The following is a 27176-nucleotide window of genomic DNA, read 5'->3' on the forward strand; positions in this document are numbered from 1 at the left end:
TGGCTGGCTTTGAGCGTCATTGCCATGGCATAACCAAGTATGCTAGCTCGTCCGTTTCACCTCACCGATACTCGATATTTTTGCAGCTTAGGCTCTGGCATTCCGGCCTAGAGATGTCGTCACATTTATGAGAACCTCCCAGACAGACCTTCTGGAACTTCATGCGAGAGAGCTGTTTGACTCGAAGTCGGTATGTGACATTCAAGTGAAATATTAGAATGTTCATCATCTACCGAGGAAATCTAGCTAATAGAAAAAAATTGTATTATATTTCGACCGAAGCATAATTTTTGCTCAACGCATCCCTGGAAAGTCGCAAGATCTCCTTACAGTCAGTCAAAATCTGCCAATGGAACCCCTCCGACACCAGTTCTTCGTCAAACGCAAAATGAGGCCGCTTCTTGATCTGCTGCACAAACGCTTCAATACTATCCTTCGTACTCTCATTCAGCCATCTCGAAGCCATCTCCTCGGTGATTTCCCCATTCACAATCTGTATCGAGACTCCCGCGAGGCTCCTGGCCAAATCACTGAACCTGTGCACTACGCCCGGGTAAGTCTGAAGGCGATCACGACCGTCACTCTCCCGGGCCATCTTGTTGATGAGCTGGCTGGAGTCGAGCACCTTAGACGAGGAGCTGACGCGGTCCCAAGCCTTTTGCAAGCGGGTGACGTTGAGGTGATGGCTGTCACCCTCGGCCATCAACTGGTCGATGACGGAGTAGAGGGACAAGGTCAAATCCAGCGCCGTCGCGACACGCTGCTCTTGGCTCGTCGGGGCCCTCTCGCCTGGAAAGCTGAAGGATCCAGGCTGCCACCTCCGAGCTTTGGAAGGGCCCGCCTTCAGCCTCGAAGATGCGGAAGAAGATGGTGGGCGCGTCGCAGATGTGGGTAGATATCTCGTGAGCCAGGCAGGCATCATCTGGCTTCCCCACGAGCTGGGGCTCAGACTCTCGAAGAGCTCTTTATCTGCTGCCTCGATTGCCGCCTGTTTCTGCTTTGTGGTGTGTGTCTCGGATGTACCGGCATCTGCTGCTTCGTACTGGCTGGATGGGCTTGCCCAGTCCGTCTCTCGATCTTCTGATGCCAGATCGTGCTTTGAGCTCTCCTCCTGCTTGGGATGTTCCGAGACGGCATCCGTCGATTCATCTTGGCCTCTTGAGTGAGCATGAGCAGTACTCCCGAAAGAAGTTTCCTCCTGGGCCGGGAACTTGCTTTCTCCAGCTAGCGAATCTTCGTTGTAGGCTGCACCTTGCCGTGAGGATCTCCCCCAGGAAGACAGATGCTTCCATACAGCCTTCGACGAGCCTGGAGACGTTCTGGGGGTTTCGGGACTCTGTTTCTCTGACGACGGGACCCCTTCTTCTGTTTTTGACGATGCTTCCTTCAGTATACGTTCACCCGTCGTCTCTGCCGCCTGTTTTTGTCGGTTCACCTCATCCTTCGTCTCGTCAGGGAGCCGCAAGGCTTCTGCCCACCAAGCCATAAAATCCGAAGGGGCACTCTTAACCTGCGACCAGAGCGACGATGGTTCACTCGACTCCAAAGGCTGCCTAGGGTTGTTTTCTCTACCTGGCTTCTGTGTCCCAGTCTCGGATTCATCTTCCGCTTGGCCTGATGCAGATGGCTTCGGCTCCGTATCCTTCTTCCCATCGACAGACGTCTTTTCTTCTTTCGTGATCTTTCCGCCTTTGCTAAAAGAACTCTCCTCTGAGTCCGCGAGCGATGAAGATGCATATTTCTTGATAGATGGCGTATCAATCGGGTCATGTTCCCTCCGTGCTCTCTTCCAATACCCCGCCCAGCCCTGAAGCGTTTCACGCCACCGAGTTTTCGCTTCGGCAGATTCGACTGGCCGGCTCCGCTCCTCAGTCTCATTTTCTGGCGCATCCGCCGTGGACGTGGAGGGCTCACTCCCACTTTTCCCAGGAGACTTCGGCGGCAACTCCACGGGGGTTCTGCTGCGCGGCGCCGGCGAACTGCTCGATGGCTTGATCTCGGGGATACCAGTCAACTTGCCACTCGTAGCCTGCGTCGCCGCTCTGGTGCCCGCTCCCCTCTCGTCTCCCTCGGCTTCGGTGCGCCATCCGTCGTCTTTCTTCAATGTGATGCGGTCCAAGGCCTTCTGTGCGACACTGGATCCCCAGCCCAAGAGACCTGTCGGCTGTGCCTTGCTTGTGAGCGTCGGGCTTTCCCTTATTCAATGTCAGCCATGCTCCTTCAACTCGTTCCCGACTAATCATCATCACTACTCACTTTTCTTTGTGGCTCCGACTGGACGACGTGGCACTGGACGTCGAGGTTTCCAGAATCTCCTCTCCTGGCTCCATTTTCAACCTCTTGACCTTCTCCTTCTCAGCTTGGGCTGCTTCCCAATCCTTGATTCTAGACGCCTTTCTATTTTCCCGCTCCGCAGCTTGGCTTTGCCTTGCCTCTTCGTAAGCTGTCATTTTGGCCGCGTACTTGGACACCTTCATCCTATCCTTCTCAGCTAGAGTTGTCCCCCCCTTCTTGATTTTCGAAGCTTCTCTCTCTTCTTGCTGAAGGACTTGGCTTTGCTTTGCCTTTTCGCGAGCCGTTTTGCTAGCCGAGTCCCTGGACGCTTTCAGTCGTTCCTTCTCCACCAGAATTGTCTCGGCATTTTTGATCCTAGACGCCTCCTTCTCTTTTTGCTGAGCAGCATGGCTTTGTTTTGCCATTTCGTAGGCCATTATTTTAGCCGCGTACTTGGACAGCTTCACTCTTTCCTTCTCGGCTGGAGTTGTTTGGACAAAAGCTTCCCTTTCTTCGTGCTTAGCAACTTGGCTTTGCTTTGCTTCCTCGTAAGCCGTCTTCCTAGCTGCGGATTTAGACGCTTTGCTGCTTTCCCTCTCGGCCGTTTGGCTTTGCTTCGCCCTTTCGTAGGATTCAATTTTCGCCGAGTACTTGGCCATCTTGCTCTTGTGTTTCTCGAATAGGGGGGTTGTTTCGCTGTCGCTGTGCTTGGCCTTGGATGCTTCCTTTTTTTCTTGCTCGGCACTTGCTTTCCTTTTTTCTTGCTCGACCTGCTGGCTCTGCTTTGCCTCCTCGTAGGCCGTCTGCCTGGCCGAGTACTTGGACGCCTTGCTGCTTTCCCTTTCGGCCGTTTGGCTTTGTTTTGCCCTTCCGTGGGCTATTATTTTAGCCGCGTACTCGAACAGCTTCACTATATCCTTCTCGGCTAGAGGTGTTTGGGCAATTTTAGCTTTCGAAGCTTCCCTTTCTTCGTGCTTAGCAACATGGCTTTGCTTTGCTTCCTCGTAAGCCGTCTTTTTAGCTGTGAATTGAAACGCTGTGCTGCTTTCCTTTTCGGCCGTTCGGCTTTGCTTTGCCCTTTCGTAGGATTCGATTTTCGCCGAGTACTTGGCCAACTTGCTCTTGTCTTTTTCGGATAAGATTGTCTCGCTATCGCTAGTCTTGATCTTGGATACTTTCCTTCTTTCCTGCTCAATAATCTGGCTCTGCTTTGCTTCCTCGTGGGCCGTCTTCCTAGCCGCGGACTTAGACGCCTTGCTGCTTTCCCTCTCGGCCGTTTGGATTTTTTTTGCTCTCTCGTAGGCTGTTATTTTAGCCGCGTACTTGGACAGCTTCACTCTGTCCTTCTCGGCTGGAGTTTGGGAAATTTCAGCTTTCGAAGCTTCCCTTTCTTCTTGCTTAGCAACTTGGCTTTGCTTTGCTGCTTCGTAAGCCGTCTTCCTAGCCGAGTACTTCGACGCCTTGCTGCTCTCCCTCTCGGCCGTTTGGCTTTGCTTTGCCTTGTCGTAAGATTCGATTTTCGCCGAGTACTTGGCCAACTTGCTCTTGTCTTTTTCGGGTAAGATTGTCTCGCTATCGCTAGTCTTGATCTTGGATACTTTCCTTCTTTCCTGCTCAACAATCTGGCTCTGCTTTGCTTCCTCGTAGGCCGTCTTCCTAGCCGCGGACTTAGACGCCTTGCTGCGTTCTTTCTCGGCCGTTCGGCTTTGCTTTGCCTTCTCGTATGATTCTAGTTTCGCTGAGTACTGGGCCAACTTGCTCTCTGTCCTCTCGCGCGCTTGTCTCTGCCTCGTCTCGCCGTGAGCTGTGTCACTGTCGGATGTTGTAGATGGGACTCCCCCAAAAAATCCGAACCGGTCGAGAAATCCCTGGGTGGAATCTTCGGCAGGGAACTCGGCTATCGCTTCCCTAGTATTCATCAGCCAGTGGCTCAACACAGGGGCCCGGCAGGCAGTAGGATCTTACCCCGTCTCTTCTGCTCGCACATATGTCGCGCGCGAAATTGTTGGCTTCAAGAGGATTTTTCCGGCTCTCGCAGTCACGTACTCCGATCTCACAACTCTATCATGTGTCGGATCGTACGACAGCGATGGAAAAAACGCACCCAAGTTTAGCATTGCGATCGACACTACCGAGGTAATAATCAATACCGCTCCCGCTGTCACTGTCAATCTTATCCATGATGATTGCCGCGTTGCTGCTGCTGCTGCCGCCGCCGCTGCCGCATTGTTGTTTTCCGCATTGTCCACCATCGCAAGTGCTATCTCGCAAATTTCTATTCCGAATACTTCCCGAAAGGCCGGAGGAGTGCATTTTGCGTACATATATCTTACATCGCGCATCTCATTCTTTGTCATCGGGGCCGAATCTTGCGCTTTGTTCACGGCATCAAAATGCGGCTTCTCCTTTCAAGCATCGACTGCCGAACACAGCTTGAAACCCCCATTTGTCGACGTCCTGAAAGCAAAGAAGACATCTCAATGCATACAGCTACGTCTTGATGAAGATCATTGTCGAGAGAAAAATGTAAATAACAATGGCATTCAGGATATGGCGGCCGGGCTGAGATCCAAGTAAGTGACGCTGGGGGAAGATCACCAAGGTCACTCACTACTCATCATTTATTTTATATAGCCTGGAGAATAGGCGTGCGATATGCTGAGTGCATTGAAGAGGAAGCGTACAGATGAACGCAATTGTGCAGGGCGGATCAACATCCGTGATGAAAAAAATACATCATTCGGGTCAATTCTTAACATCGAACCATCTTTATCCGTGAATAGACTCCTTGTATATGCTTGTTTCCCGCAGCAACTAATTTCAAGCATGGGAAATACGCATTGCGACAAGCAAATCCGCAGACAATATGTTGAGATGAAGCCCAGTGTAACAATTTGTTAATTTTGGACATCGTCTCCTATATTCTCTCGCGCTGATGACCAACCCAAACGAATCGGACAGATCCAGCACTAATGCAAAGAGAGAGAAAAGAAAATCAATTGTTGTCATCTGGTCACGACCTGCTTGGTTTTGCCTGGCTCCTGGTCTGATTCGACTGCTCTCGGTGGATATTATAATTCTATAGGTATCTACGCGTGCGAGACGACTCGGTTGATTGCAGCAAACGGCAAAGTTTGACTAAAAAAAAAGAAGAAAAAAAGAAAAAAAGAAGAAGAAAAAAAAAAAAAAAAAAAAAAAAAAAAAAAGGACCATTGAATTTTCGGATACTGATAACCAAGACAGAACTTAGACTGCTAATACTAGCAACTGTATCATGTTCCAAAACAAAAGAGGTACATAACTCTCTCGCTGAATCAAAACCAGATACCCGGCTTTAGTGAGATCGTGGGTAGAAGGCTCAGAGAGATTTCATGACGCCGCTCTCATCGTTTTTGAAGCATTGATTCCCTTTGGTGTTGAGAAGGAGATGGTGTTAGGGTATTTGAGTTCCAGCTGTGCGTCTGCTCCGGCGAGGACCTCGGTTTGCTGTTTAAGCTTTCATTCGATCTACATTAGGAGAGAGCGGTAGAGTAGAGCGTGCCCTCGCTAAACTCGCAGGGGCTGGCTCGCTTAGCGCAATTTCGCTTTTCTTTCCGGAGGTCTGGTCGGAAAACTGGCCTGCAAACGGCTGATCCGTTACCTCCTACCTCTCAGATTTGAAAATCCGAAAAACTGGGGTTACGCATGGATACTTCCTCTTCGTCACGGATTATATTGTTGCGACAAAGAGGGCTTGTCGCGTCGAGGGAGGTCGGCTGCAAACGGCCAAGGAAACAATGCGCCCGAGCTCTAAACAAAGAATACCATCATGACATCCCCAACGCAGTCGCATGGAATCCATCTCCAGGCTTCTCGATAGCTCTCAGGATTACACAGGTTCTGGAAATCACCATGACGGAAAGACACTACGACCCCAAGCCGCTCCGGGAGCGGCGCCGCCACGTCGGCTTCGCCCCCGACGACATTGATGACAAAGACGAAGAGCCCATCGAGAAACAAGAGCTGGACCTGCCAGAAGAGGGACCGGAAGATTCCAGGAGACTGAAACTATACCTCCTCTTCGCGATCATGCTCGCGATCGTGGGCTTCTGGCTCAGGCTCGACTATGCGCTGGCCAACAGCAGCCAGACCCCGGTCGTCTGCTACCTTCCCCACTGGCCTCGCCCGGAGAAGTGTTCTGAAGCAGGAGCGGCGCGGAACATGCGGGAGCTGTTCCAAAGCGGGTTTGCCCGTTGGAGAGCAGCTGGGCGATCTTCGAGATCTAGCGGGACGACAGTCACGTCGATACATCGCGTCGCTCGCGGCCTCGAGTACGTCGATTTGGTTCGGAAGATCCATCAGGTCGCAGTTGAAAATTATCGGGTGACGGAGCTGCTGAAAGGCGGTTTTGATAATGGCGATGACTTCGTTTGGCAGTGGTCTTTAGCAGGCCGGAGAGCAGGGGGATTGTAGTAAGCGCTCCCCCTCCTTCGTATGGATTCAGGCACAATCCAAGCAATTCTCGAGAGAAAGTTCCATTTGAATATTGCGAGAATGAGCAGATCATGCTGATGCCAGTGCCCAGCGAACCGAACATGATAGAGCTCCGTGTGAAATTCCACAAGCTGCGCTCAAACCTGCCCGATCAATTCGCCCAACTCATTTCCAACAGCGAGTACATGGCAACCAAATCGCTGCAGTATACTGCACAGCTAGATTTCCACGCACAGGATTTTGGGAGGAAAGATCGTGTGTATGGGAGCCGCAGAGTCGGAACTAAAGTAGAGGACGACATCGCGAACGCGGTTCACGACATCTTCGCAATGATAGAGCCGCGGGCCCACGCCCTCCGACGTACCATCGACAGAATGCTCCCAGCGATTGCGCAGATGGACCTTATCCTGAGCACGCTCGCACATCCCCAAGGCGGCCGTCCATACAAACCAGACATGCACGCACTCCAGGATGAGGATCTGTGGCGGAGGAATCTCCAGCCGTACATGAAGGACAGGCTCGACGCGTTCAACTGTTCAGAGATTGCCGGGTATGTGGGTGCCGTTGCGCGGGCGCGCAAAGCTGTGGAAGCGTCGAGGGAGCTGCTCGGGGAGTATGAGATTGCGACGAGGCTCTTCCTGATTCCGCACGGCTCGTTGATCCTGGAAGGGACGAATGTGGACGCGGAGTTGCAGAAGTGGATCAAGTCCATGCGATACTCTGTGGCTGAGTGGCGAGAGAACTTTCGGCCGCTGTCAAAAAAGAACTTTCGAACGATTGCGGGCGTGCAATAGGATGAGGTGTATCAGTCTACATGTATTATTGGCGCGACACTTACAAAGCGGTTAGTGTCGGCGGCGGCCACCCAGACTTTTAGAAGTGAGTGAAAGGTAATTTTTAGCTTGGAGTTAAGCTATGCCAACTTAATCAAAGACGAATTCCCGTTCGTGTTGGAAACCTGGGATAAATAAATATGGCTTCATCACCACAAAAGCCCTCGTAATAAAGCGGCCAGAGCAATCATCGGAACGGAGCCACCATATATGTATGTATGTATTTCACGTAGTAAGCACATTTTGAAGAAAGCACATTCCTCTATGAAATCTACCAGGATCTATTCTCATATTTTCAAGCCCCCACTCACCAATGCAGTGTAAGCGACACAAGGGAGGGTGGACGTGGCCGTTTGCGGCGGAAATTTCCAAAAAGTAAACAAAGACAGAACACTCCAGCAAAGCAAAGCAGACGATTAAATACCATTATGTATAATCAATCTCCTCTCCTCTATTCCATTTCTACATCTCCCCAAGCCCGGCAAATTGCAAAGCTCAGCCGAATCATACGATACGATGGCGGACTATCAATACAGTTCCCAAAGCCCCCGGCTTCGATCTCCAAGCCAGCGATCCTCCCAGACTCTATCACCTCGCCAGCTCTTCAGTCCTAGATCTCCCGGGATCCCCATCCCTCCTACCACACCCATGACGCCCATGACGCCCATGACGCCCATCAACCGCCAATCTCCCCGATCCCCAATGTCCCCGCGCCGAACGGCTCAACTCCCAGTCGTCGAGGAAGAAGCCGACGAGACCAGACTCAAGCCTCATCATCTGATCGCCGTCATGCTCGCCATCCTCAGCATCTGGCTCCGAATCGACTATTCCCTCGCAAACACCGCGACCGGCCAGACGCCCGTGGTCTGCTACCTCCCTCTCTCCTCCAACCTGGAGAAGTGCATCTCTTCGTCGACGTTCCGCAGCGCTCACGGCGGTCGGAAAGAGGTTACGGCAGACACGTCGCACTCGTCTTCTCGCGCGCAGTCGTCTGAGAATAGCGACTCGCCTCACTGGTTCCCCGAGTTGCCACCGGTGCACCACCCGAAGACCGGCTGGGTGATCAGCGATGGACTTGTATTCGGGGACTACGTCGCGATCCTCGATGATCTTGGAGCGAGGCTAGCTGATATCCCAGTCGCGCTGGTGAAGCAGAGCGGGTCGCTGACGGCACTGGTGATGGCCTACCGCCTGCCAGATGAAGCGTCGTAAGTTCACCACCACCTCCTCTTCTCCCTCCGATTGCATTTGTCTATTTAGCGAGACGGGGATCCCCGCGTGCCAGATCTCTTTGTGTGTGACTGGGGACTGACGAAATGTTGGTGTTTCTTTCGTCGATTGTAGCGAAGAGAAGTGGAAACTCGTTGGGAAAGAGGCCCACGAGAGGCAGCATCGCATCAACGGAGCGCTTTTTCGCGTCAGCGAGAAGATCGGGCGCGTAGCTGACACGGCGCGGATCTGGACCGCGATGGCCCTGAAGAGGCTCCGCACGTCGGACTTTGGAGTCGAAGTGTCGTTCCAAGGGCCCGAGGTCACGACGCAGCAGAAGGTGGTTGCAGATGCTAGAGCGACGTTTACGGCCATGCTGGAGATTTTTCGTCGGCTCAAGACGGAGGCCCTGGTGGAGACAGTGGGTGAGGCCCTAAGAGATGTCGAGGGCTTGCAGGGTGATGTCAATTTGCTGGCGAACCCCGATGGAAAGCTGCTGGAGGGTAAAGAAGTGAGGAAGCTGGGGGAGGGGGCTTATTGGGAGAGGAAATTGGAGAAAATAAAGTCGACGAGTTTGAAAGTGGAGGAGGTCGTGGGAATTGCGGATTACTATCGCAAATTGGACGAGGCGTATATGGCTTTGTTCAATATTAGGAATGCGCTGGTGGCGTTGCAGACTGTGTGGCGGGAGTTTGAAGAGGGATTGGCGAGTGAGAAGCCGTTGACGGAGGATTGGGAGACGCTTGAGACGCTGAATGCTAGGGTAGAGGGGTGGAAGAGGTCGCTTGAGTCGTTGGAAGGGGCCATGAAGGAAAAGCACCAGGAGGTTGCTATGGAGTAATAAAGTAAAAAGAAGGTAACTTCGACTTCTTCATAAAACTAACAGGAAATTTGATGCTATTTAAAACCGGATTCAGTCATAATCCTCATCCTCATCGTCCCCACTGTCCTCATCCACGTTGCCGTCTGTCGTTGATTCTATTGCCGTCAGCAATTTTGAAACCTTTCCGACAGATTGGTGACATACGTTCCGAGTCATTCTCGCTGCTATCACTCTCAGAATTCTCGTTCAGACGAACCACAATCACCATATCCTTGAAGTCGCGCAGAGCGCTCTGTGTACCCGTGCCAGCCCAGTTCCTCGTTCGTGGCCACTTAGAGTCTTTGAATGTCACCTCCTTGACATGGACATTGCCCCTGTCTATTACATGCTGGGCGAGGTGGGACATGTTGATACCCTGAATCATGATGAGTCGCTGTTCGAGGAGAGGAAATATTACTGACCTTAAGGTTGAGATCCAACTTTGCTAATTGCCCGAATAATTTGGCCCCTGGGTAAGTCAGCATTTGTCATGCCCCTAGAGAGCTTGAGGAAATGGATAATATTTACAGAGGTTCACCCTTTCTCCGGCTGCAAGCACGTCGGTATTCGTGAGTGTCAGCCTGTGTAGGCTAATAGTCTCGATTGTTGCTTGGAACTTGCGCATGGTTGCCAGGACAGCATTGGGCTCAACCTCAAACATGCCGATGTCGATTCTTCTGAGATGCTTGAAATCGACAGGACGCGGGAGCTCGGAAATTTGCGTGGGCGTTGCGAGGTCGGTGGGAGCGGATTTGGATAACCAGGAAAGAAAATCGCCGCCACTTTTACTGCCCCAGGTCGACCTAAAGTTTAGACGCAGATGCTCAAGTTCGGTGGTTTCGGAAAGAAACTTCATCAAGAAGTAATTTGGGCCTGGGCAGTGATGTAAGCAAATACAAAATGTAAGCTCAATGGTCATGGCTCATTGGGACTTACATTTAGTCGCGATACCATTGATATTCAGCTGTATACATCCGGTGTTGGAGCTCAAATCCAAGAACAACACTCGTAGATGTCTCAGGACTGGTCGTAAAACGGGCAGAACATAAGGTGGTAAACTCAGCACCGTATCCGTGAATGAGCCACGTCGCATTATGACCTCTAACCCCAGTCCCTTGGATGGCGAAGATGACTTCCCTGCACCCCGAAGGACGCCCATGAAAACATGATTCATTAATCCATACTCGCTCCCGGAACAATTATTGAAAATGGGATGCCTAGGCCGATTGTCGTCATGAAGAACAAGAGGTCCAGATTCTCGCTTAATGGTAGTGGAGCCATAGCCTGTGATTTATTTAGCCAAGCACGACAGATATAAGTGATATCGCGATGCATCAGGTGGAGATGTAGCCAGAGTAGCCCCAGAGAACTGAAAACCACCGGAGATGGCCGTAGAATTCTGACTTCGAGGGCAACGTACTCTTCCACGCGTCATCCGGATAGTCGCGTCTCCTAGTTCGTGAATTGAAATCGCGGATTCCGATCGTCTCCAGATTTCTCAAGTTTCCAAATGCTTCTGCAAGCATTTCCACATCTTGAGGCGACACCGAGCGGGTTAGTCATTGCCTGGTGGAAAATGTTTCGGGAGTGGGGCAAGACTGTCTGAATTCGAATGAAAGGGGCTCTGTCCACGTACCTTGACCCGTGGTGAAGAAGGGTACATAGTGGAGGGTTTTGAACGTACGGTTAATCCGATTTTCAAGGATTTCAATGTCACCGGTAGCTGCATTCTGTAAATCCAGGGTCAGCATTCTCCGAGTCAGAAACCACACTGTTTGTAAGTAGAACATCTTGGGAGGGGACATCACCGGAATCAGGAAATGAGATCACTCACCAATGGGCCGGTCATTTCTGTGGGAAATCTCCAAATTGGCTGTTCCAGGCTGAATATAACATAGTTCAAGCTGTTTGAGAAGCGCGAATGTGAGATATCAACAAGCGCTTGGAAACTGAGCTCTACCCACATGAACTGTCTCTTGGTAAAGAACTCTTGCGCGAAAGCATCGAGAAGCTTGTCCTCTATTTGCTTGCATGAAATTCGAAGCGCGCAATAATCGGGAGTTTTTAGATGAGAACTGACGTTGAGCAAAACTTCGATGGGAATTCCCGAAGCCAGTTGGGAGGATTGTGCTGTGATTGTCCCACCGAGAGACGGCACAACGGACTTCCTCAAAGTCTGCATGTCTATTTTCACCGTGGATGGAAGATGGAGGGAGATTTAGAACGGAGTCGGGAATGGGAGGTTTGAGAAGTTATGAGCTGTGGTATGTAGCGCTTAGCTAGAAACAGTCCCGTGATTTATGACTGGATGCCTAATAGTCCCGTGACTGATGACTGGTGCCTATCGGGAGTTTTCGATGTCCTCGATCAGCGAGCGGGACGGGAAGATATTCGGATCAATCAAATGGAATCAAATCAAATGAAATCAAGTACCAAGACCAAGTAGTACGGAGGTAGAGTAACCACGAGCCAGGCAGGAGAGCACGTCACGTGTTTTGGCGTGAAGCTCGCGACACAATTTCCCATCCTCGGTTTCGTCTTCGTCTCCTTTTTCTCTTCCTCTTCCTGTTTTCTTCCTTTTGCTCTTCCTAATTGACCATCCGAAGTAACGACCCCCAAATAATATCGCACCCATTCTCCTTTCAAGGCACTGTGGAAGTTCACTCTATCAAGACTCGAGACTGACAACCCCTACAAAATGGCACCGTCGCGGAAAGCAGCAAGTCTCCCACTCCAAGGATGCGTCGTCGCCCTCAGCGGCACCTTTCCGAACCGCTCGCAAGGTGCCATTGACAAGGACCTCATTCAAGTCCTGGGCGCAAATCTTTCGAAGACGGTCAATGCTGATACCACCCACCTCATCACAACCACCAGCGACTTCGCCAAAGTAGGTCACCGCTCCGGGGGCTACCATCTCTTTTGCTGGTATTCCTCATATTCCATGTAATAGGCAATTGCTGACTCCCCTCTCTCCTACAGCCCTCGGTCAAGGTCAGTCAGGCAAAGTCATATGACATACCCATCCTTACGCTGGCCTGGCTAGAGGATTGTCTGGAGCAGGTAGGTTCTAATTGTCCCAATGCTCCCAGAAAAGCATGAGACCATCTCGATCTAGCAGCTGCTCACTCCTCCCTATAGAGCACGAAGTTGAGCAAAGACAGCTACAGCTTCGGTAGCTCAGCCCTTGCTACTGCTCCATCTGCTCCCATTAGCAATCCTAGTCGACCAAAGCGCAACTTGGCAGCTGTCTACATCGACCGCAAAGAAGACGAGGAGGAGGAAGAGGGAAAAGTGCCACCCCAGTCGAAGAAGAAATCCAAGCCTGCGAGTACCACCAACTCCCAGGTCAGGGACGAAGAAGATTCGAAGATTACTGCGAGACCTATACCAGAGTCTAAACTAGAGAGACTAGCCACCTCACGCGAGACCATAGGAAATATAGCAACGCTTTCCCACCTGAAGATTCCCGTTGATGAAGTCTGCACTCTGACGCATTACGAAGTGTACATTGACAGGGATCGCATCATCTACGACGCTGCTCTCAACCAAACCAACACGAGTAACAATAATAACAAGTTCTATCTGATCCAAGTAGGCTCTAGCCGTTCTTTAGAAACTCCAGCCTGACATCTACAGCTTCTTCACCGCGGCGGCAACTATCGCACCTGGACCAGATGGGGCCGAGTTGGTGACCGCGGTCAGAGTAGTCTTCTCGGAGACGGAAGCCTTCATTATGCCATGAAACAGTTCGAGAGCAAGTTCAGGGGCAAAAGCGGCCTTTCCTGGTCAGATAGAGCTGGCAAGCCAAAGTCAGGCAAGTACACATTCATTGAGAGGAGCTACGGTGAAGAGTCAGACGAGGAGGAGGAACAGAAGGTCAAGACCAAGGATGCACCCGGGGTGAAGCAAGAAAAGGCCCCAGATTCAAAGTTGCCAACTGCCGTACAAGATTTGATGGAGTTGATCTTCAACCAGCAATACTTTGCCAACACCATGGCCGATTTCAACTACGACACCAATAAGTGAGTTGATCGAGCGATAGCCTTCCCCCTTTTCCGGATATCTCTCGTATCGTACTTCTGAGAGAACTCTCGAGATATGTAAAACGAGTCATTGTTGACATCCTGACCAAGGCTTCCACTTGGAAAGCTAGCAAAGAGTACCATCGTCAAGGGCTACCAAGCACTGAAGGATTTATGTGACCTGATCAACGATCAGACATTGGCGCAGATCGAATACGGCACCACTTATGCGCAGGCTCTCGAAGACCTTTCGAACCAATTCTACTCTGTCATTCCTCACGCGTTTGGTCGTAACCGACCTCCGATCATCCAAACCCAAGAAACGATCAACAAAGAAGTCGAGCTCTTAGACAATTTGAGCGATATGAAGGATGCCCAGAACATCATGAGGAAAGAGCCCAAGGATGCCGAGAAGGTGAATGCACTTGACCGACAATTCCGAGGTCTTGATCTGGAGGAGATGACAGTGTTGAAGCGGGAAAGTATCGAGTTTCAAGAGCTCAAAAACTATCTTGTCGATACGCGGGGTGCCACACACAACGCAAACTACCACGTTGATCAGATCTTCCGCATTGAACGCCAAGGCGAGAAGAATCGGTTTGACAACAGCCCTTTCGCAGGACCACCTAGAGACTGCCGACTTTTGTGGCATGGATCTCGTGCCACGAACTTCGGCGGCATTCTCAGCCAAGGTCTGCGCATCGCCCCTCCCGAAGCTCCCGCGTCTGGATATATGTTTGGAAAGGGAATCTACCTTGCAGATATGTCATCCAAATCTGCCAACTACTGCTTCTCACACGCATCAAACGGCCATGCCTTGCTTCTTCTCTGTGAAGCAGAGCTTGGTGATCCCAAGCTGGTTCTGACGAATGCATTATATTCCGCGGGCGAAGATGCCAAGGCAAGGGGGATGATGTCAACGTAAATGTTCTAGCTTTTGTATACGGGGTGTACTGACGGATATATAGGTGGGGTCAAGGAATGACTGGACCAAATGCTTGGAAAGACGCTGAAGCGGTCCATCCATCTCTCAAAGGCATTACAATGCAAGTCTTGACCTCACATCCATCACAAACCTACTAACCGATGCCTCACAGGCCGGACGTCAGTATACCTGTTGGTGATACTGGTGTTCCATATGCCTACCTTCAATACAATGAGTACATCGCCTACGACGTTGCCCAAATCCGCCTCCGATACCTCTTCCGCGTCAGGATGTGAGACGGCGCCGAGGGATATGTTGATGAACGATGGCATTGTACTATGTCGCATTAACTGATTGCTCTCATTGCTACAGATATCGGATGGAGGTATATTACTATTTGCGCTCAAGTCATTGTTTGAGTGGCGCCTGATCAACTATACACAGTTAATTGAGTATTTACTTCATGTTCTGCAAGTATATCAAAGCTAGTTGATCTAGATGACCCGGGCTTTTTGCAATAGATAATGGCATCTGTATCAAAACTAACCTTCTACAAAGCTGCAGATCTCCTTTCTCTTACTTTCTTAGTAATCTTCGGAGCCGGCGTTGTTTATGGAATGTTTTATACCTCGGCTCCATCTCCAGAACTCCCAAAATACCATACAGCCCCACCTTGTGGTGGTCAGCTTCCTGATTAATATATATATATAAAAAATTTATTGCGCAATCCCGACCTCGACAATTCAAAGTCTTTCTTTCTTTATCGTGAGTGTAAATGTGACGCGTTCGTGGACCGGACGGGACTGGACTGGACGGCCCTCTCTGCTCCGTTTTCATAATGCCTGCCTGCCCTGCCAGGGGATCAATCGTATTTAGAATCGATTGGTGACGGGATCTTGGGACGGGTTATGGGGAGGTGAAAGGGAAGAGGAGGAAGGGGTTTTGAAAGTAGTGTAGCAGGGGTGGAATTTGGAAATTGGATTAGGGGGGGGGGGAGGGAAAATTCGATGGGGAGGGAAGGGAAGCAGCGGTGTCGGGAGCACCTTCTAGATCGCATTATGATTTGTCTGAAAAAAAAAAGGAAAAAAAAAAAACAGGATTGCTCTAGTTAAGCTGATATTTGGGAGGATTGAAAGGGGTTGAATGGCTGAAAGGGGTGTGTAGATAGGTGGGGGGAGGAGAGGAGAGGAGAGGAGAGGAGAGGAGGAGAGAAGAGTCTTTGTAGTTGAACGGTATAATAGCTATCGTTGCTGGCTTAACCCCTGAGTTTTTAAGCGAGGAGCTTACAGCAAAGTAAATATACCTTCTTGGCTTTGTTTTCCCCCTCTCGCTCATCGTTACATCCATATCGCTCTCTGCTATCGTGCTCCAAGGGCTGAGGGTGTTCCAACAGCAGCAATCCCCCCAACTCTATTCCCAGGCATTCTGACAACCGACTTGGCATAATCTTTCTCGTCGTCGTCTCTTCATCACAATGACCGTAGCATATTGTTCACCAAGATACGCTTCCCCTCGCTGCCCCTGATTTCGGAAACCATGCCCCAACGCCTGACTTGATACACACCCCAAACCCAGAGGCGGCCAACAAAGGCGAATTTGGCTGCCAGTGCCAAGGCCTGGAAGATATCGGCTGCGCCGCGGACGCCGGAGTTGAACATGATGTACATTTCGTCGCCGACAGCTACGTGTTGTGTGTGTCAGCCTGAGCTTACCAGGGACAAGACAAGATGGAACATATCCCAGGAGCAGAAAATACGTTGACGATCCTCTCCAGCGCATCTAAGCTGGCGATTGCACTATCGACTTGCACGCCTGCGCGGTGCCCTTCAGGCAAAATGGACTTCCCCCCACTAAGCCTCTTCCACGTCTCCATCAGCCAAGGCGTCTTCTCCCAGCTCCAGGCCCGTCCAGGCCACACACCATCGGTCCACATGGCCCCCTGCCTCTTGTAGGCTGCTCGACAGGATCAACGCCCGCCTCCTCCATTCTCTTTTGGAAAACCGGGCCCGACAGTCCGAGATCTGCACCGATGCCGCGATAGAAGGCGCAATGATCCGATTCCGCCGCGACAGCCTCGAGGGGGGATTGAGCCCGCGGTGGATGGAGAGACAGTATGGCAGGCTCAGCGCCTTCGCGCCCTAGGCTACTGGGAGCTTCGCCAAGCGGGGTGGTAGATCTTGTTGATTTCCGATGGGGGCAAAGCCGATGGGCGCGCTGGCCTTGTGTCCGAAGACGGTGGTTTCCGTATCGCCTTTGCTCGCGTCGACGAGCTTCCGGGGGATGATGACCCGGTGGCGGTCGAATGCCCAGATGGGTGTAGGATTGGCCTGCAGTAGAGGAGGCGTAGTACCTGGATCTATCTGTTCGTTGAATGAAGGCTGTGGTTGGTTTGTACTTTCTAGAGGGCTTACCAGCCGCCAATTGTCAGCGCCCTATTTGCCGGATCCTCGAGATCTCCTGGTTCGGTGCTGAGGGGAGGGACTTCGCCGTCATGGTCCTTCCAGAACAGCTCTCGCTGGTAGAGGCCCCATTGAAGAGTGTTTCTGCTCTTGATGTTGGGATTATTGGGATCATACATGATCGGGGTGGTAAGGAACTCTTCTTTATCTTCTAAACGCTTCGAGCATCTGCTAGTTAAAAGGTTTGCAGCTATTCTTAAAGAAACCGAGTACGAGTTCAAGCGCAATATACTTTAAAATTCCCTCCTCCGCTTCGTACCTAGCCTCGTCAGATCGAGTGAATGAGCGCGCCTCATCTATCATCACCTTCGTTTTGTATCTTATCAAAAGAATACGAGAAAAAAAAGAGAATATCAAAAGTATATATGAAAACAAAAAATTGAAAAAAACTGCAAAACTCAGCTGGAAGCTCGCAACAACGGGATGTTACGAGGTTCCAGCCTACAAACCTAACTGAATAGGTTATTTGGTGCTATAATGGGATATACACAACATTATAGACATTTTTCAATCTCTGCCCCTCTGCCGGAAGCCCCTGAACAACGGGATGTTAGGGGGTTCCAGCTTACAGATCCAACTTAATAGATCTGTACCGTGTTGCCGCATTGTATTATAATAGGATATACACCATTATAATTTTTTACCAACCGGTGAGTGGCGCGGCCGCTCAGCAGTCATACCGCTGAGCTACCACCCCGGGTTCACCGGCTGATGGAAGCCCTCGCGAGGTTTGGTTCTATAGAGTAGATAATTTTTTTGTTTTCTCGCCTCGTTTTTTTTTTTTCACAGCGCCTGGTGGAGGCCGGCTGGATCACGTTGCAAGCTACCAAAACATCTTCATCTTCGACTTTCTAGCTTGCATTTCGCAGTGAGATGTGATGAGCTATGTGTATATACTAATACCTGCCTCTATGTGAGGACGGTGGCCCCGGAGGAGACGAGCATTGGGAATTGGCTGTCAGGATTTTAGGAAACGAGGATATGCATCTTGGTCTCGATTTTTATACAAGGCCGCCTAAAGAGTGCTTCGCTGAGCGGCACTGATGTTGACGATAAGATCATCGTCAAGTGCAGACGTCGGGGTGGTACCGATCGGGCTCGGCAACTCCAAACCTTTCACGTGATTAAATTACGCAGGAGCAAACCTTTTTAGCTTTGAGATTCATAGGTTAAACTACTGGTAGTCACTCGGGAGGATGGGATTGGCAGCGGAGATGTTTTCAGGCGCAATATTTGGGCACTCGGGGTCTACCTCTGCTGGTGTCAAAGTGGGTCGTCTTCCTGCCCCCTGATCTGGACCTTTACAGTGATTCATATAGAAGTTGTATAGGACATCTATACCTGTGTATTGCGGGTATCTCGTCAGCTTGAATTGCAATACCTGTAGTTATTTAACGAAAAAAAGATCCTAACGAAAAGAGATCGAGATTTGTTAGCTCCCAGATCGCACCTTCCTAGCTAATGTCTTAGCGGACAGAAGCTTAGCAGCCCAGACCTATTTCCAAAACGCGAAGAGAAAACTTGAGGATGCAAGAAGTCGAAGAAGAAAGACGCTAACCTATGAGTGTTTACATAATGGTGTTAAGCAATCCATCGGAGCCCCTGGATTAAATGGGGAAGAGGGTAGTCACGTGAGGATATAAACATACACTTGGCTCCTTGGATCGTCTTAGAGCAGTCCGACTCTGTGCTATATTAGATTGATAGATTGGCACATGTCTACGGATCTCTCTCCTTGAAGCGGAGAAGCCAAATATCGTGGATTCCGGGAAATCCTACCGAAGCCTAAGACATGTGGCGTGATTGACTGAGTCTGACATGCAGGCAGAGTGCCGCAGCTGACAGCTTCTCATATTCCCACCGGTTTTCGATTTTTATCATGCCACCTCCACCCCATCTCAAAGCTAAATCGCATCTTCTACAGACCCTCAGCATAGAGAGCATACATTCGCAAGCCGTTATCATGGGTGAATGCAAAACTCTCATAAACAACCAGCCCCCAGCTTCATTACATGCATATCAGATCAAGATCGAATTGGATAATCCCTCGGAACTCCATCCAGAGACTTCCTCGCTCCAAACTGTTCTCCATCCGCAGTCAGCTCCACGACACCATCGACCACAAAAGCTCATGTCATGTGACTCGGGCCACTCAGAAGCCAACAGCACGAAGCAGCCTACTGAGTGGGAGATTTTCATGGAGCAGTCTATCTTCAAGGCGATGAGAAATCCATACAACGATATGAAGGCGAAAAAGCGACAACAAGCGAAGATGCAAGCGGTGCAAGACGAAGCGGAATGTGATACTGAACGGAGGAATACGGAGGCGTTGTCCACGAACTCCGAACGCCAAAGCAATGCTGAAGACGGGGAGCTGTGAGGAATTGAAGCGAAAGAAAGTTGAAGAGGGCTGGGTGGAACCGGAGATGCGAGGTTGAGGATTCTGGCGAGGATAATCGGCGAGGAGATGGATTGCAGCCTTTACGTTTTTCGGGCCTGTACAGAAGGGCTTGATCTGCATATCAGATTGATGGGCCGTGCAAAATGAAAGTATTCGGATAGGTTTTACGGATGATCGATTTACCTGATATTTGCTGTAAAGTGAAGACGGAAGTAGCAAATCACGTGCTGGCTATAGACCAAAAGATAAGGCCGATTGAGATTATCTGACCAAGCCGAAATAGATAGGTAGCTAGAATGCCAGGAATACCTAGTTCGTGACAAATACCTACTTCGTACTAAATACTACGTACAAATCTCTGTATTTCGCAATCCTGACGTTGGTCATATTTGAGATTCCCAACGGCCCGGTATGAGGGGGTTTCTCTACTGCCCCACGTTTCAAGATGGAATACAGAGAGCTCCGAACGATCCTCCTTCTTCGAAGCCGAGGGTGCCTACAGTATATGAGTGGTTTGGCATGGTACCTATTACACTTTCGCTTTTATCTCAGGGAGGGGGATAAACTCCGTAGGAAGTTGTGGTTGTTGTTGTAGTTGTACAGTAGGTAGTTGTAGTTGTAGTTGTAGCTCCAAGTATTTCAAATGACCGCTTCAGGCCATTCCTCTTGTAACCTAGCCGCAGGATTAGAGTTGGAGGCCCCGGCGAGGTGGGGTAAAGTACTTAACTACCTTAACCACCCCTCATTATACCATCACCATCACACTCACCGTCACCATCACCACCACCACTACCACTACCACTGACCTCAACCTCCTTTCCTCATCTTTGCTCTCCATCAACATTCTTAGACAATCCACTCCCACTTCAACCCACTCCCACTACAATCAATCAATCCCTTCATAATCGCCACTATGGTCAAGGTCGGAGACAGCATTCCCAGCATTCCTCTCGTCGAGGGTCTGCCTGACAACAAGATTGATCTGGCTTCGGAGCTTGCGTCTGGATCGGGAATCATCATCGGTGTCCCAGCGGCTTTCAGTAAGTCCGCCTCGGAATTGAAGCTTTGGACCCAATCCCCAATCAACTGCGAAGCTTCGGTGCAAAGAAATCAGCATGGTGTCATTGCTAACGAGTTTGCAGGCCCGACATGCACTGACTCTCACATCCCCGGCTTCATCGCCCACCCCAAACTGAAGAGCGCCGGAAAGGTCTTTGTCGTCTCCGTCAATGACTCATTTGTGTACGTCTCTTCTCTCGTGCGAACTGCAAACTGCAAACTGCACACTTCAAACACTTCCTTCTTCTGCCAGAGCGAGCAACGGCTAACAGCACGATAGCATGTCGGCCTGGGGCAAGTCCCTCGACAAGGACGCCTCGTCCGGCATCCGCTTCCTCGGCGACCCCAGCGGAGAGTTCACCCGTGCCCTCGATGTCGAGTTCGCAGCTGCTCCTCTCCTCGGCACGAACCGAAGCAAGAGATACGCCATGGTCGTTGAGGGCGGAAAGGTGAAGAGCATCAGCGTGGAACCTGATAACACCGGAGCCACTGTCTCGACTGCAGAGAAGATCCTGGGTTAGATACATCCTTTGGAAGGAGTTCAAAATAAATAGAATGATGAAGAAGACGTATTGAACCTTTCCCAGCGTGCAGCCTTGTGAATATGCATATGGTGTACATGTTGACCGCTGCCATGTGCCGTTGGTTGAGTGTTCCGAGTTTTACAGCATGTCAAATTCAAGGTGGGAGTTCACCTCGCAACTTTTAGGGAAGAGCACAAAGAAGTTGTGACGTCGAGGTCAACCCCACTGCTACTCGTACAGACGCCAGAATCATGGCATTAGTTCTCACGCTTGCACTTTAACGGCGTGATGGCCGGCCGCCGTAGCGAGTCTGATTGGATAGTTACAGCCTGAGGCATAAATTCACAAGATGAGGCCGCAACCCCCAAGACTTGGCCACCCTCTAGCAGTCAAGCTGTGCAATTTCTTTCCCGATTTTCAGCCCGGTACAATCTAGGGATCCAATCGTCCACTGCTCTCGCCATGGCATTAACAACACCACTTCTGGATATGTCTACGGAAAAGTTGCAAGTACCGAAATCAAGACTTGGGGGGCCCTGCATCCCGTGGTTAAATACTCCCGCAAGTCCGTGTCAGCTACTGGAAAACTTTGAGAATATTTATTTCCACGTACATGACGATGAGTTCAAATCCACGGTTTCTGTCAGCGGCACGCTGGCGTGCATTGTGGGAACTGGGTGTGGATTGCAACCTGGTTAGTCCCTGGTGTGATGGGATAGGTAGTTGAACCTCTCGAACCTCTCGCTAGGAATGATCTCGAGCTATTAGCTCTCAGACCCTGGCACTCCGCCGACCTTTTCTTGCTCCGTTGTGGTAACGGTGCTTTGTAACTTGGACGGACAAATTTTGCGGAACGTCTTCGTCCCTTGTTTCAAGGCGCAGGACGCGCTTTCACCAAGGGACCGGTGATTCCTGAAGTTGCTCTATGGACGGCGATCGCCGCGATCGTACATATATGGACGGACCTCTGTGGCTCTGGCGCCTGTCTACGCGGGGATGACACTATCTCTCGGGCAGATGCACGGCTGTCTCGTCTGGAAGATCGAAGTGTGGGATATATCCCGCTTCAGCAGAGCCCCAACCACTTCCAGACGTAACATCGATCATTGCTCTGGCGGGTCGGGAAGATCGAACCAGCCCTGCCTATTCTCTGACAGGTCCTCTCTGGTTGAGACTCGACACCCTCGCTCTTCCATTTCCGCTCACCAGATAAATGCCTCGCGAGACGATTCAGCGCTTGCTCCCTCTTCGCCGAGGTCAGGCTAGGCTAGATACGTAAGAGGAAGGAAGGGAGGGCACTCACTCACTCGCTTAATTATCGCCTAACCCTAGGTAAGGTAAGGTACACCGGTGAGTCTCCAGAATTGCTACCTATTCCATCCATCCATCCATTCCAAATAAAAAAAAATTAATTGGAAAGAAAAAAAGAATTTCCCGCCTTCTCGGCTTCAATAATCAAAGCTGTAATTAAAGCTGTAAACTCTCCAGAACAGATCCGGGCCAGCCAAGAATGGAGAAGCCAAGATCAATCCAAATATCTAATCTAACCTACTCCACGTGATGTAAATCCCTTAACCTCTTCTCTGATTCGCCCGGTTACGTAGGATGATAGGATAGGAAGTAAGTAAGGAAAGCGAAGATGAATGAATGAGAGCGTGACGCGACAGGTACGGCGAAGACGTGCTAAGCTAAGCTAAGCTAGGCTAAGCTAAGCTAAGGAGTTACATACACATACAAGATGACCCTAGAAGAAAGCATTTCAAGATGTGCTGGGCTGTCTATCGACTGCGCTGGAAATTTCCTTTACGAAATAGGATGGAATCACAGGAGTGGATTACAAAAAGAGAAAGAAACTGTAGTTGGTTCGAAGTAGGAACTAAAGGAGCAGGCAGGGCAGAGTACCTATGCTATCGCAAGCTTTAGAAGCTTAGCTAGTGGATGTGAGTAAGTCGCAGAACGATATGGATCGAGGCCGGACCGAAGTCAGCCAAGAAGAGCCTTGACAGTGGTGGTGCATGCAAGCCTGGAAAAGGCTATATCTTGGCCTTCGGACGCCACTTGGCATAAGGATGTTCCTCTCCGCCGGGTATCAGATGATCTACCGCGCCGGTATTCAGCATGCCGGGATGCACTTGGCTCAGGTCCGTAACGCCCATCATCCGCATAGTTGTCTCCAACTCGTCTCTAAGAACTATGCCGACGTCAGCATTACCCACCACCCACGTCGGTATTAAGATATAAGAGGGCAAGGACTTACTCTCAACATACTTCTCCACGCCTTCACTTCCATAATTCAACGCATACAGAAAGCCCCTCCCAATCCCGCAGCTCCTAGCCCCAAGACACAACGCCTTGAATATGTCCGTGCCTCGCATAATGCCCCCATCGACGAAGACTTCAAGCTTGTCAAACACGCCCGGGCAATTCTTCTGCAGCTCAAGCAACAGCAACACCGGCGCTGGGGCTGTATCCAAGCTCCTTCCTCCATGGTTACTCAGCAACACGCCCTCAATCCCCATCTCGGCCGCTTTCTGCACATCCATGTACGTCTGCACGCCTTTGAGTACAATAGGAAGGGACGTGCATGAGCGCAGCCAGGGAAGATCCTTCCAAGAAAGCGAGGCGTCAATATAGGCGCCCATGATTCGGCCGAGAGAACCGCCTTTGGAGTCATTCTTCGCTTTGGCGCCGCTCATGGGGGTGGAGAGGGATTCGTCCGCTTTCACGCGTTCGTCTTCTTCTCTCTTCCCCGGGACTGGGGCGTCGACAGTCACGAAGATAGCTTTGACGCCCAGTTTCTCCACGTCATTCAAAAGCTTCTCGCTCTTCTCTCGCTGCTTGTCGACGTAGAGCTGGAAGAATATCGGCATTTCGGTCTCCATCTCGAAATGGCCGTAATGGCCAGGTCCCGAGACCGAGTTGAAGATTTCGGCAATGGGAAAGGAGGCATTGGTTGAGACACACTGCGGGATCCCCGAGTTCTTACACCCCCTCGCTAAGCCCTTCTCGCCATCGGGATGTACCATCTTGGCCATGGCAGCCGGCGAGCAAAAGATCGGAACGCTCATCTTCTGCCCTAGCATTTTGGTGCTGGTATCTACGTCCTTTACATCGACCAGTATCCTGGGCCGTAGTCCAATATCCGCGTATGCCGAGTTATTTCTTTCTTTCGTTCGCAAGTCTGTGGCAGCGGAGGAGTAAAAGGCCCAGGTTTTCTTAGTAAGGGTGGCGCGAGCGGAAGATACAAAATCGTGTGTAGAGATCAGGGTATCCAGAGGTGGTTTGGCGTTGGGGGGAAGGGAGGCCGTGACGCTCGGGGGTGGCTTGGCCCATTCGGTGGTTATGGAGGAGGTATCGATTTGGCCTACGTGTTTGGAAAGGGGCAGCGAGCTCTTGATTAGAGAAGGGGCGTGGATTTCATTGTAGGCGGAGGAGGCATCGCGGCCTGCGTAGCGGTGGATTACTGATGGATGGTCAGAAATTGCATGTACGTAGGAAGGTAGACGTACTGTCAGCACCGCCAGGATGGTTTGGGGCGAATTCTGTGAGGTTGTAGACATTGTCGTCGACCACTATCCAGAGATCTTCTGGGATATTGTGCTTGGAGATCTCCTGGATTGATATACTGCCTGGCATGGTTGCTGCTGGCGTTGGGATATATCTGCTGCGAAGTCAATTGCTCGTAGATGGTCACTTCTTTGTATATTGAGAAGACGAAGAGACAGCACTGGAAAATTGAGAGGTGAAAGCAGTTTTATTGGCTTGTTATATACATGCAATGTCGATTTGCGAGGATCTAGAGGGGTTTCGGAGCTGACGTTGCGTCTGTCTTTATCCGGCGTACAGTACTTAAAGATACAGCGAGGTCTCGGCAAGCATCTGGGCATTAGTCAGCAGTCATTTGGTTGAACAACGTTCCCAAGTCCCGATGCTTGAGTTGAGGATACTCCATACCATCTTCTAATTGCTTCAAATATTGCTTCTGCTGTGTTGATCTTGTGCGTGCGAGGTTTGATTCAAGCTGCAGGCCCATGTATGAGACAGCGTGACCAGTGCAGAGGCTGTGAAATACGTGGGGAGCTCCCCCTCCTCCTCTTTTGTCTTTTGATCTAAGCGCTTGAGCGTGCGAGCTTTGTATCACAAATTCTTTGCCTCAACTAGACACATCGATATAGTCTTGGATAGTCTCTTGATTTTTCTGCTGTTATTGTTTTTCCGCTTGGCTATTGACGACGTGGTCCCAAAATGGCCAACTCAGTGGCCACCTTTGCTTCGAGAGGTGCTGTCGTCAGCATTGTTTTCGTTGCAGTTCTCTACCAATTTCTTTTCAAACACTTCATTTATCAAACCCTCGGTTATGGACGTGAGGTCCAGTCAATCGATGAATTCCCCGATTTGAAGTGCGAGAATGTCGACGAGCTAGGACTTGAGGGGTGCGAGGACATGTGGCTGCACGAGAAGACTGGACATCTTTACATGGCATGTTCAGACTCTCAGAGTCGTACTCAATGGCTTCCTGCGTTCGTCTCTATCCTTCTCAGTCTAGACTAGAAACTTTGGCTGACAACATCAGGGTCCATCATCTCAATGCCTCCGGGCGCGGCTTGACAGACCGTATCGCCGTCCTCGACACCCGGGGCTCAGGCCGTCTTGCCTCACGTATCAAGTGGCTCGCCATCGAGGACTTCTCTGGTATCAATGGTGATGGAACTTTGAACCTACACGGTCTCAATATTCGCGCAGACGAAAACACGGACACCCTCCACATCCTGCTCAACAATCACCGCCCCCCGCTCGATCCAGTCACTGGAGCTTTTCTTGATGCTTCAAAATTTGGTGCCAATTCTACCATCGAACGATTCCAGACGAAAGTTGGAAGTGACAAGATGCGTCACGTGCAGACATATACCGACCCGCTCATCCAGACCCCCAATCGAGTCGCTTGGGTGAGCGAAGATACCTTTGTCTTTACGAATTCACATAGTGCTAAGGTTGGATTTGTAAGTATCAAATGTCTGAACAGAATCACTGAGTTGTGGTTTACTAACCGCCTCAGCGTCAATCACTAGACGTGATCATTGGAGGAGGAGCAGTAATTTACTGCCATCGCAACCGCTGCCACAATGCTTCTCCGGACTCTAAATTAAAGTTACCAAATGGTCTCGTCAGAGGGCGAGATGGTCTCATCTACGTACCAAGCTCAATAGACGGTACAGTCGCCGTCTTCGAACTCACCGCAGACCATCTCCTAGAAAAAATCAGAACCATCGAAACAGGCTTCCCACTCGACAACCTGTCAGTTGATAAAAACGGCGATCTCTTCGCCGCAGCCTTTCCACGTCTACACATCTGGTTAGAATCCTCTGCTACACCCTTCGACATTAAAGTTCCCAGCACGGTGTTGAAGATCAAGAGAGCTGGGAAAGGGGACCAGGGTGCAGGCAGCAAAGGCCATCCGGGTCACGATGCGCAGTACACCGTTGATAAGCTACTGGAGGATGACGGAACAGTGTTATCTGGGTTGACAATCGCGGTCCATGATACCCAGACTGGGAGGCTTTTTATGGGAGGTGTCATGTCGCCTTTCATTACCATTTGTGAGCCTCGCGGGAAGTAGATCTCAGGGGGTATGGAATGCACCCTTCAGAAATGACTAACGAAAATTTTTACTTGTTCATATTTGCACAGCCAGTTATCTAATACCAAAACCAGCTCCGGACCGAGTAGACCTTTTCTCCGGCTACAAAAACAATTACCGAGGTTACAAACTGCGATATGCAACAATCGTTTCGAAAGTGAGATTCGTAAAGCCGGTCGGTAACTTTATCAAATACCAAGCCGGCTCTCTGTAGACCGAATGTAATAGACCCCGCTCTGAATACAAGAGCTACAACCGAGGTTAGAAAGTGCGATGTGCAACAGAATCTTTTCGACGAAAGAGAAGTTGTAAAGCCGATAACTTATTACTAAAGCGAGAACATTTTTATACTTTTCAAAACCATACCTAGCCGAGGTCCGAGAACGCGACATGTAGTATCAAAATCCGACTACGTACATACCTCCAGCTTCTCCCAGGATGCAACTGTCCCACTTCCCCTCAATTCAAATTCTATCATAATCTGATCGAGTGATTCA

At 50.4% G+C, this 27176-nt stretch overlaps 11 protein-coding genes across 11 annotated transcripts; 6 read left to right on the forward strand and 5 right to left on the reverse strand.

Annotated features, from left to right (window-relative positions):
* Window positions 1-265: 265 nt before the first annotated feature.
* On the reverse strand, window positions 266-4391 carry L3040_004455 (uncharacterized protein; the record flags this gene model as incomplete). The annotated part of the gene is made up of 3 exons (XM_066155078.1): window positions 266-2195; window positions 2257-4182; window positions 4240-4391. The coding sequence occupies 3 exons, from the start codon at window positions 4389-4391 to the stop codon at window positions 266-268; spliced, it is 4008 nt and encodes a 1335-aa protein (XP_066011983.1).
* Window positions 4392-6165: 1774 nt separating this feature from the next.
* On the forward strand, window positions 6166-7541 carry L3040_004456 (uncharacterized protein; the record flags this gene model as incomplete). Its single annotated transcript, XM_007291516.2, has 2 exons — window positions 6166-6725; window positions 6839-7541. The coding sequence occupies 2 exons, from the start codon at window positions 6166-6168 to the stop codon at window positions 7539-7541; spliced, it is 1263 nt and encodes a 420-aa protein (XP_007291578.2).
* Window positions 7542-8096: 555 nt separating this feature from the next.
* Window positions 8097-9630, forward strand: L3040_004457 (uncharacterized protein; the record flags this gene model as incomplete). Its single annotated transcript, XM_007291517.2, has 2 exons — window positions 8097-8788; window positions 8925-9630. 2 exons carry the CDS (start codon window positions 8097-8099, stop codon window positions 9628-9630), a joined length of 1398 nt encoding a protein of 465 aa, XP_007291579.2.
* Window positions 9631-9702: 72 nt separating this feature from the next.
* L3040_004458 (uncharacterized protein) lies at window positions 9703-11833 on the reverse strand (the record flags this gene model as incomplete). The annotated part of the gene is made up of 8 exons (XM_007291518.2): window positions 9703-9767; window positions 9817-10027; window positions 10074-10120; window positions 10180-10524; window positions 10588-10935; window positions 11072-11185; window positions 11288-11381; window positions 11486-11833. The coding sequence occupies 8 exons, from the start codon at window positions 11831-11833 to the stop codon at window positions 9703-9705; spliced, it is 1572 nt and encodes a 523-aa protein (XP_007291580.2).
* A 516-nt stretch (window positions 11834-12349) lies between these two features.
* On the forward strand, window positions 12350-14894 carry L3040_004459 (uncharacterized protein; the record flags this gene model as incomplete). The annotated part of the gene is made up of 7 exons (XM_066155098.1): window positions 12350-12538; window positions 12631-12711; window positions 12790-13242; window positions 13288-13673; window positions 13785-14594; window positions 14642-14719; window positions 14771-14894. 7 exons carry the CDS (start codon window positions 12350-12352, stop codon window positions 14892-14894), a joined length of 2121 nt encoding a protein of 706 aa, XP_066011984.1.
* A 1173-nt stretch (window positions 14895-16067) lies between these two features.
* L3040_004460 (uncharacterized protein) lies at window positions 16068-17176 on the reverse strand (the record flags this gene model as incomplete). Its single annotated transcript, XM_066155102.1, has 4 exons — window positions 16068-16279; window positions 16333-16456; window positions 16519-16948; window positions 17010-17176. The coding sequence occupies 4 exons, from the start codon at window positions 17174-17176 to the stop codon at window positions 16068-16070; spliced, it is 933 nt and encodes a 310-aa protein (XP_066011985.1).
* A 1844-nt stretch (window positions 17177-19020) lies between these two features.
* Window positions 19021-19437, forward strand: L3040_004461 (uncharacterized protein; the record flags this gene model as incomplete). Its single annotated transcript, XM_007291521.2, has 1 exon — window positions 19021-19437. The coding sequence occupies one exon, from the start codon at window positions 19021-19023 to the stop codon at window positions 19435-19437; it is 417 nt and encodes a 138-aa protein (XP_007291583.2).
* Window positions 19438-20371: 934 nt separating this feature from the next.
* On the forward strand, window positions 20372-21038 carry L3040_004462 (uncharacterized protein; the record flags this gene model as incomplete). The annotated part of the gene is made up of 2 exons (XM_066155110.1): window positions 20372-20700; window positions 20798-21038. 2 exons carry the CDS (start codon window positions 20372-20374, stop codon window positions 21036-21038), a joined length of 570 nt encoding a protein of 189 aa, XP_066011986.1.
* A 392-nt stretch (window positions 21039-21430) lies between these two features.
* L3040_004463 (uncharacterized protein) lies at window positions 21431-21706 on the reverse strand (the record flags this gene model as incomplete). The annotated part of the gene is made up of 2 exons (XM_066155117.1): window positions 21431-21597; window positions 21655-21706. The coding sequence occupies 2 exons, from the start codon at window positions 21704-21706 to the stop codon at window positions 21431-21433; spliced, it is 219 nt and encodes a 72-aa protein (XP_066011987.1).
* A 1368-nt stretch (window positions 21707-23074) lies between these two features.
* Window positions 23075-24677, reverse strand: L3040_004464 (uncharacterized protein; the record flags this gene model as incomplete). The annotated part of the gene is made up of 3 exons (XM_007291523.2): window positions 23075-23232; window positions 23299-24504; window positions 24551-24677. 3 exons carry the CDS (start codon window positions 24675-24677, stop codon window positions 23075-23077), a joined length of 1491 nt encoding a protein of 496 aa, XP_007291585.2.
* A 609-nt stretch (window positions 24678-25286) lies between these two features.
* On the forward strand, window positions 25287-26658 carry L3040_004465 (uncharacterized protein; the record flags this gene model as incomplete). Its single annotated transcript, XM_007291524.2, has 3 exons — window positions 25287-25561; window positions 25615-26041; window positions 26098-26658. The coding sequence occupies 3 exons, from the start codon at window positions 25287-25289 to the stop codon at window positions 26656-26658; spliced, it is 1263 nt and encodes a 420-aa protein (XP_007291586.2).
* Between the last annotated feature and the right edge of the window lie 518 nt (window positions 26659-27176).

This window comes from Drepanopeziza brunnea (genome assembly GCF_022702325.1).
Source record: "Drepanopeziza brunnea f. sp. 'multigermtubi' strain 214-2 chromosome Unknown ctg6, whole genome shotgun sequence".
In the NCBI taxonomy this organism is placed as follows: domain Eukaryota; kingdom Fungi; phylum Ascomycota; class Leotiomycetes; order Helotiales; family Drepanopezizaceae; genus Drepanopeziza; species Drepanopeziza brunnea.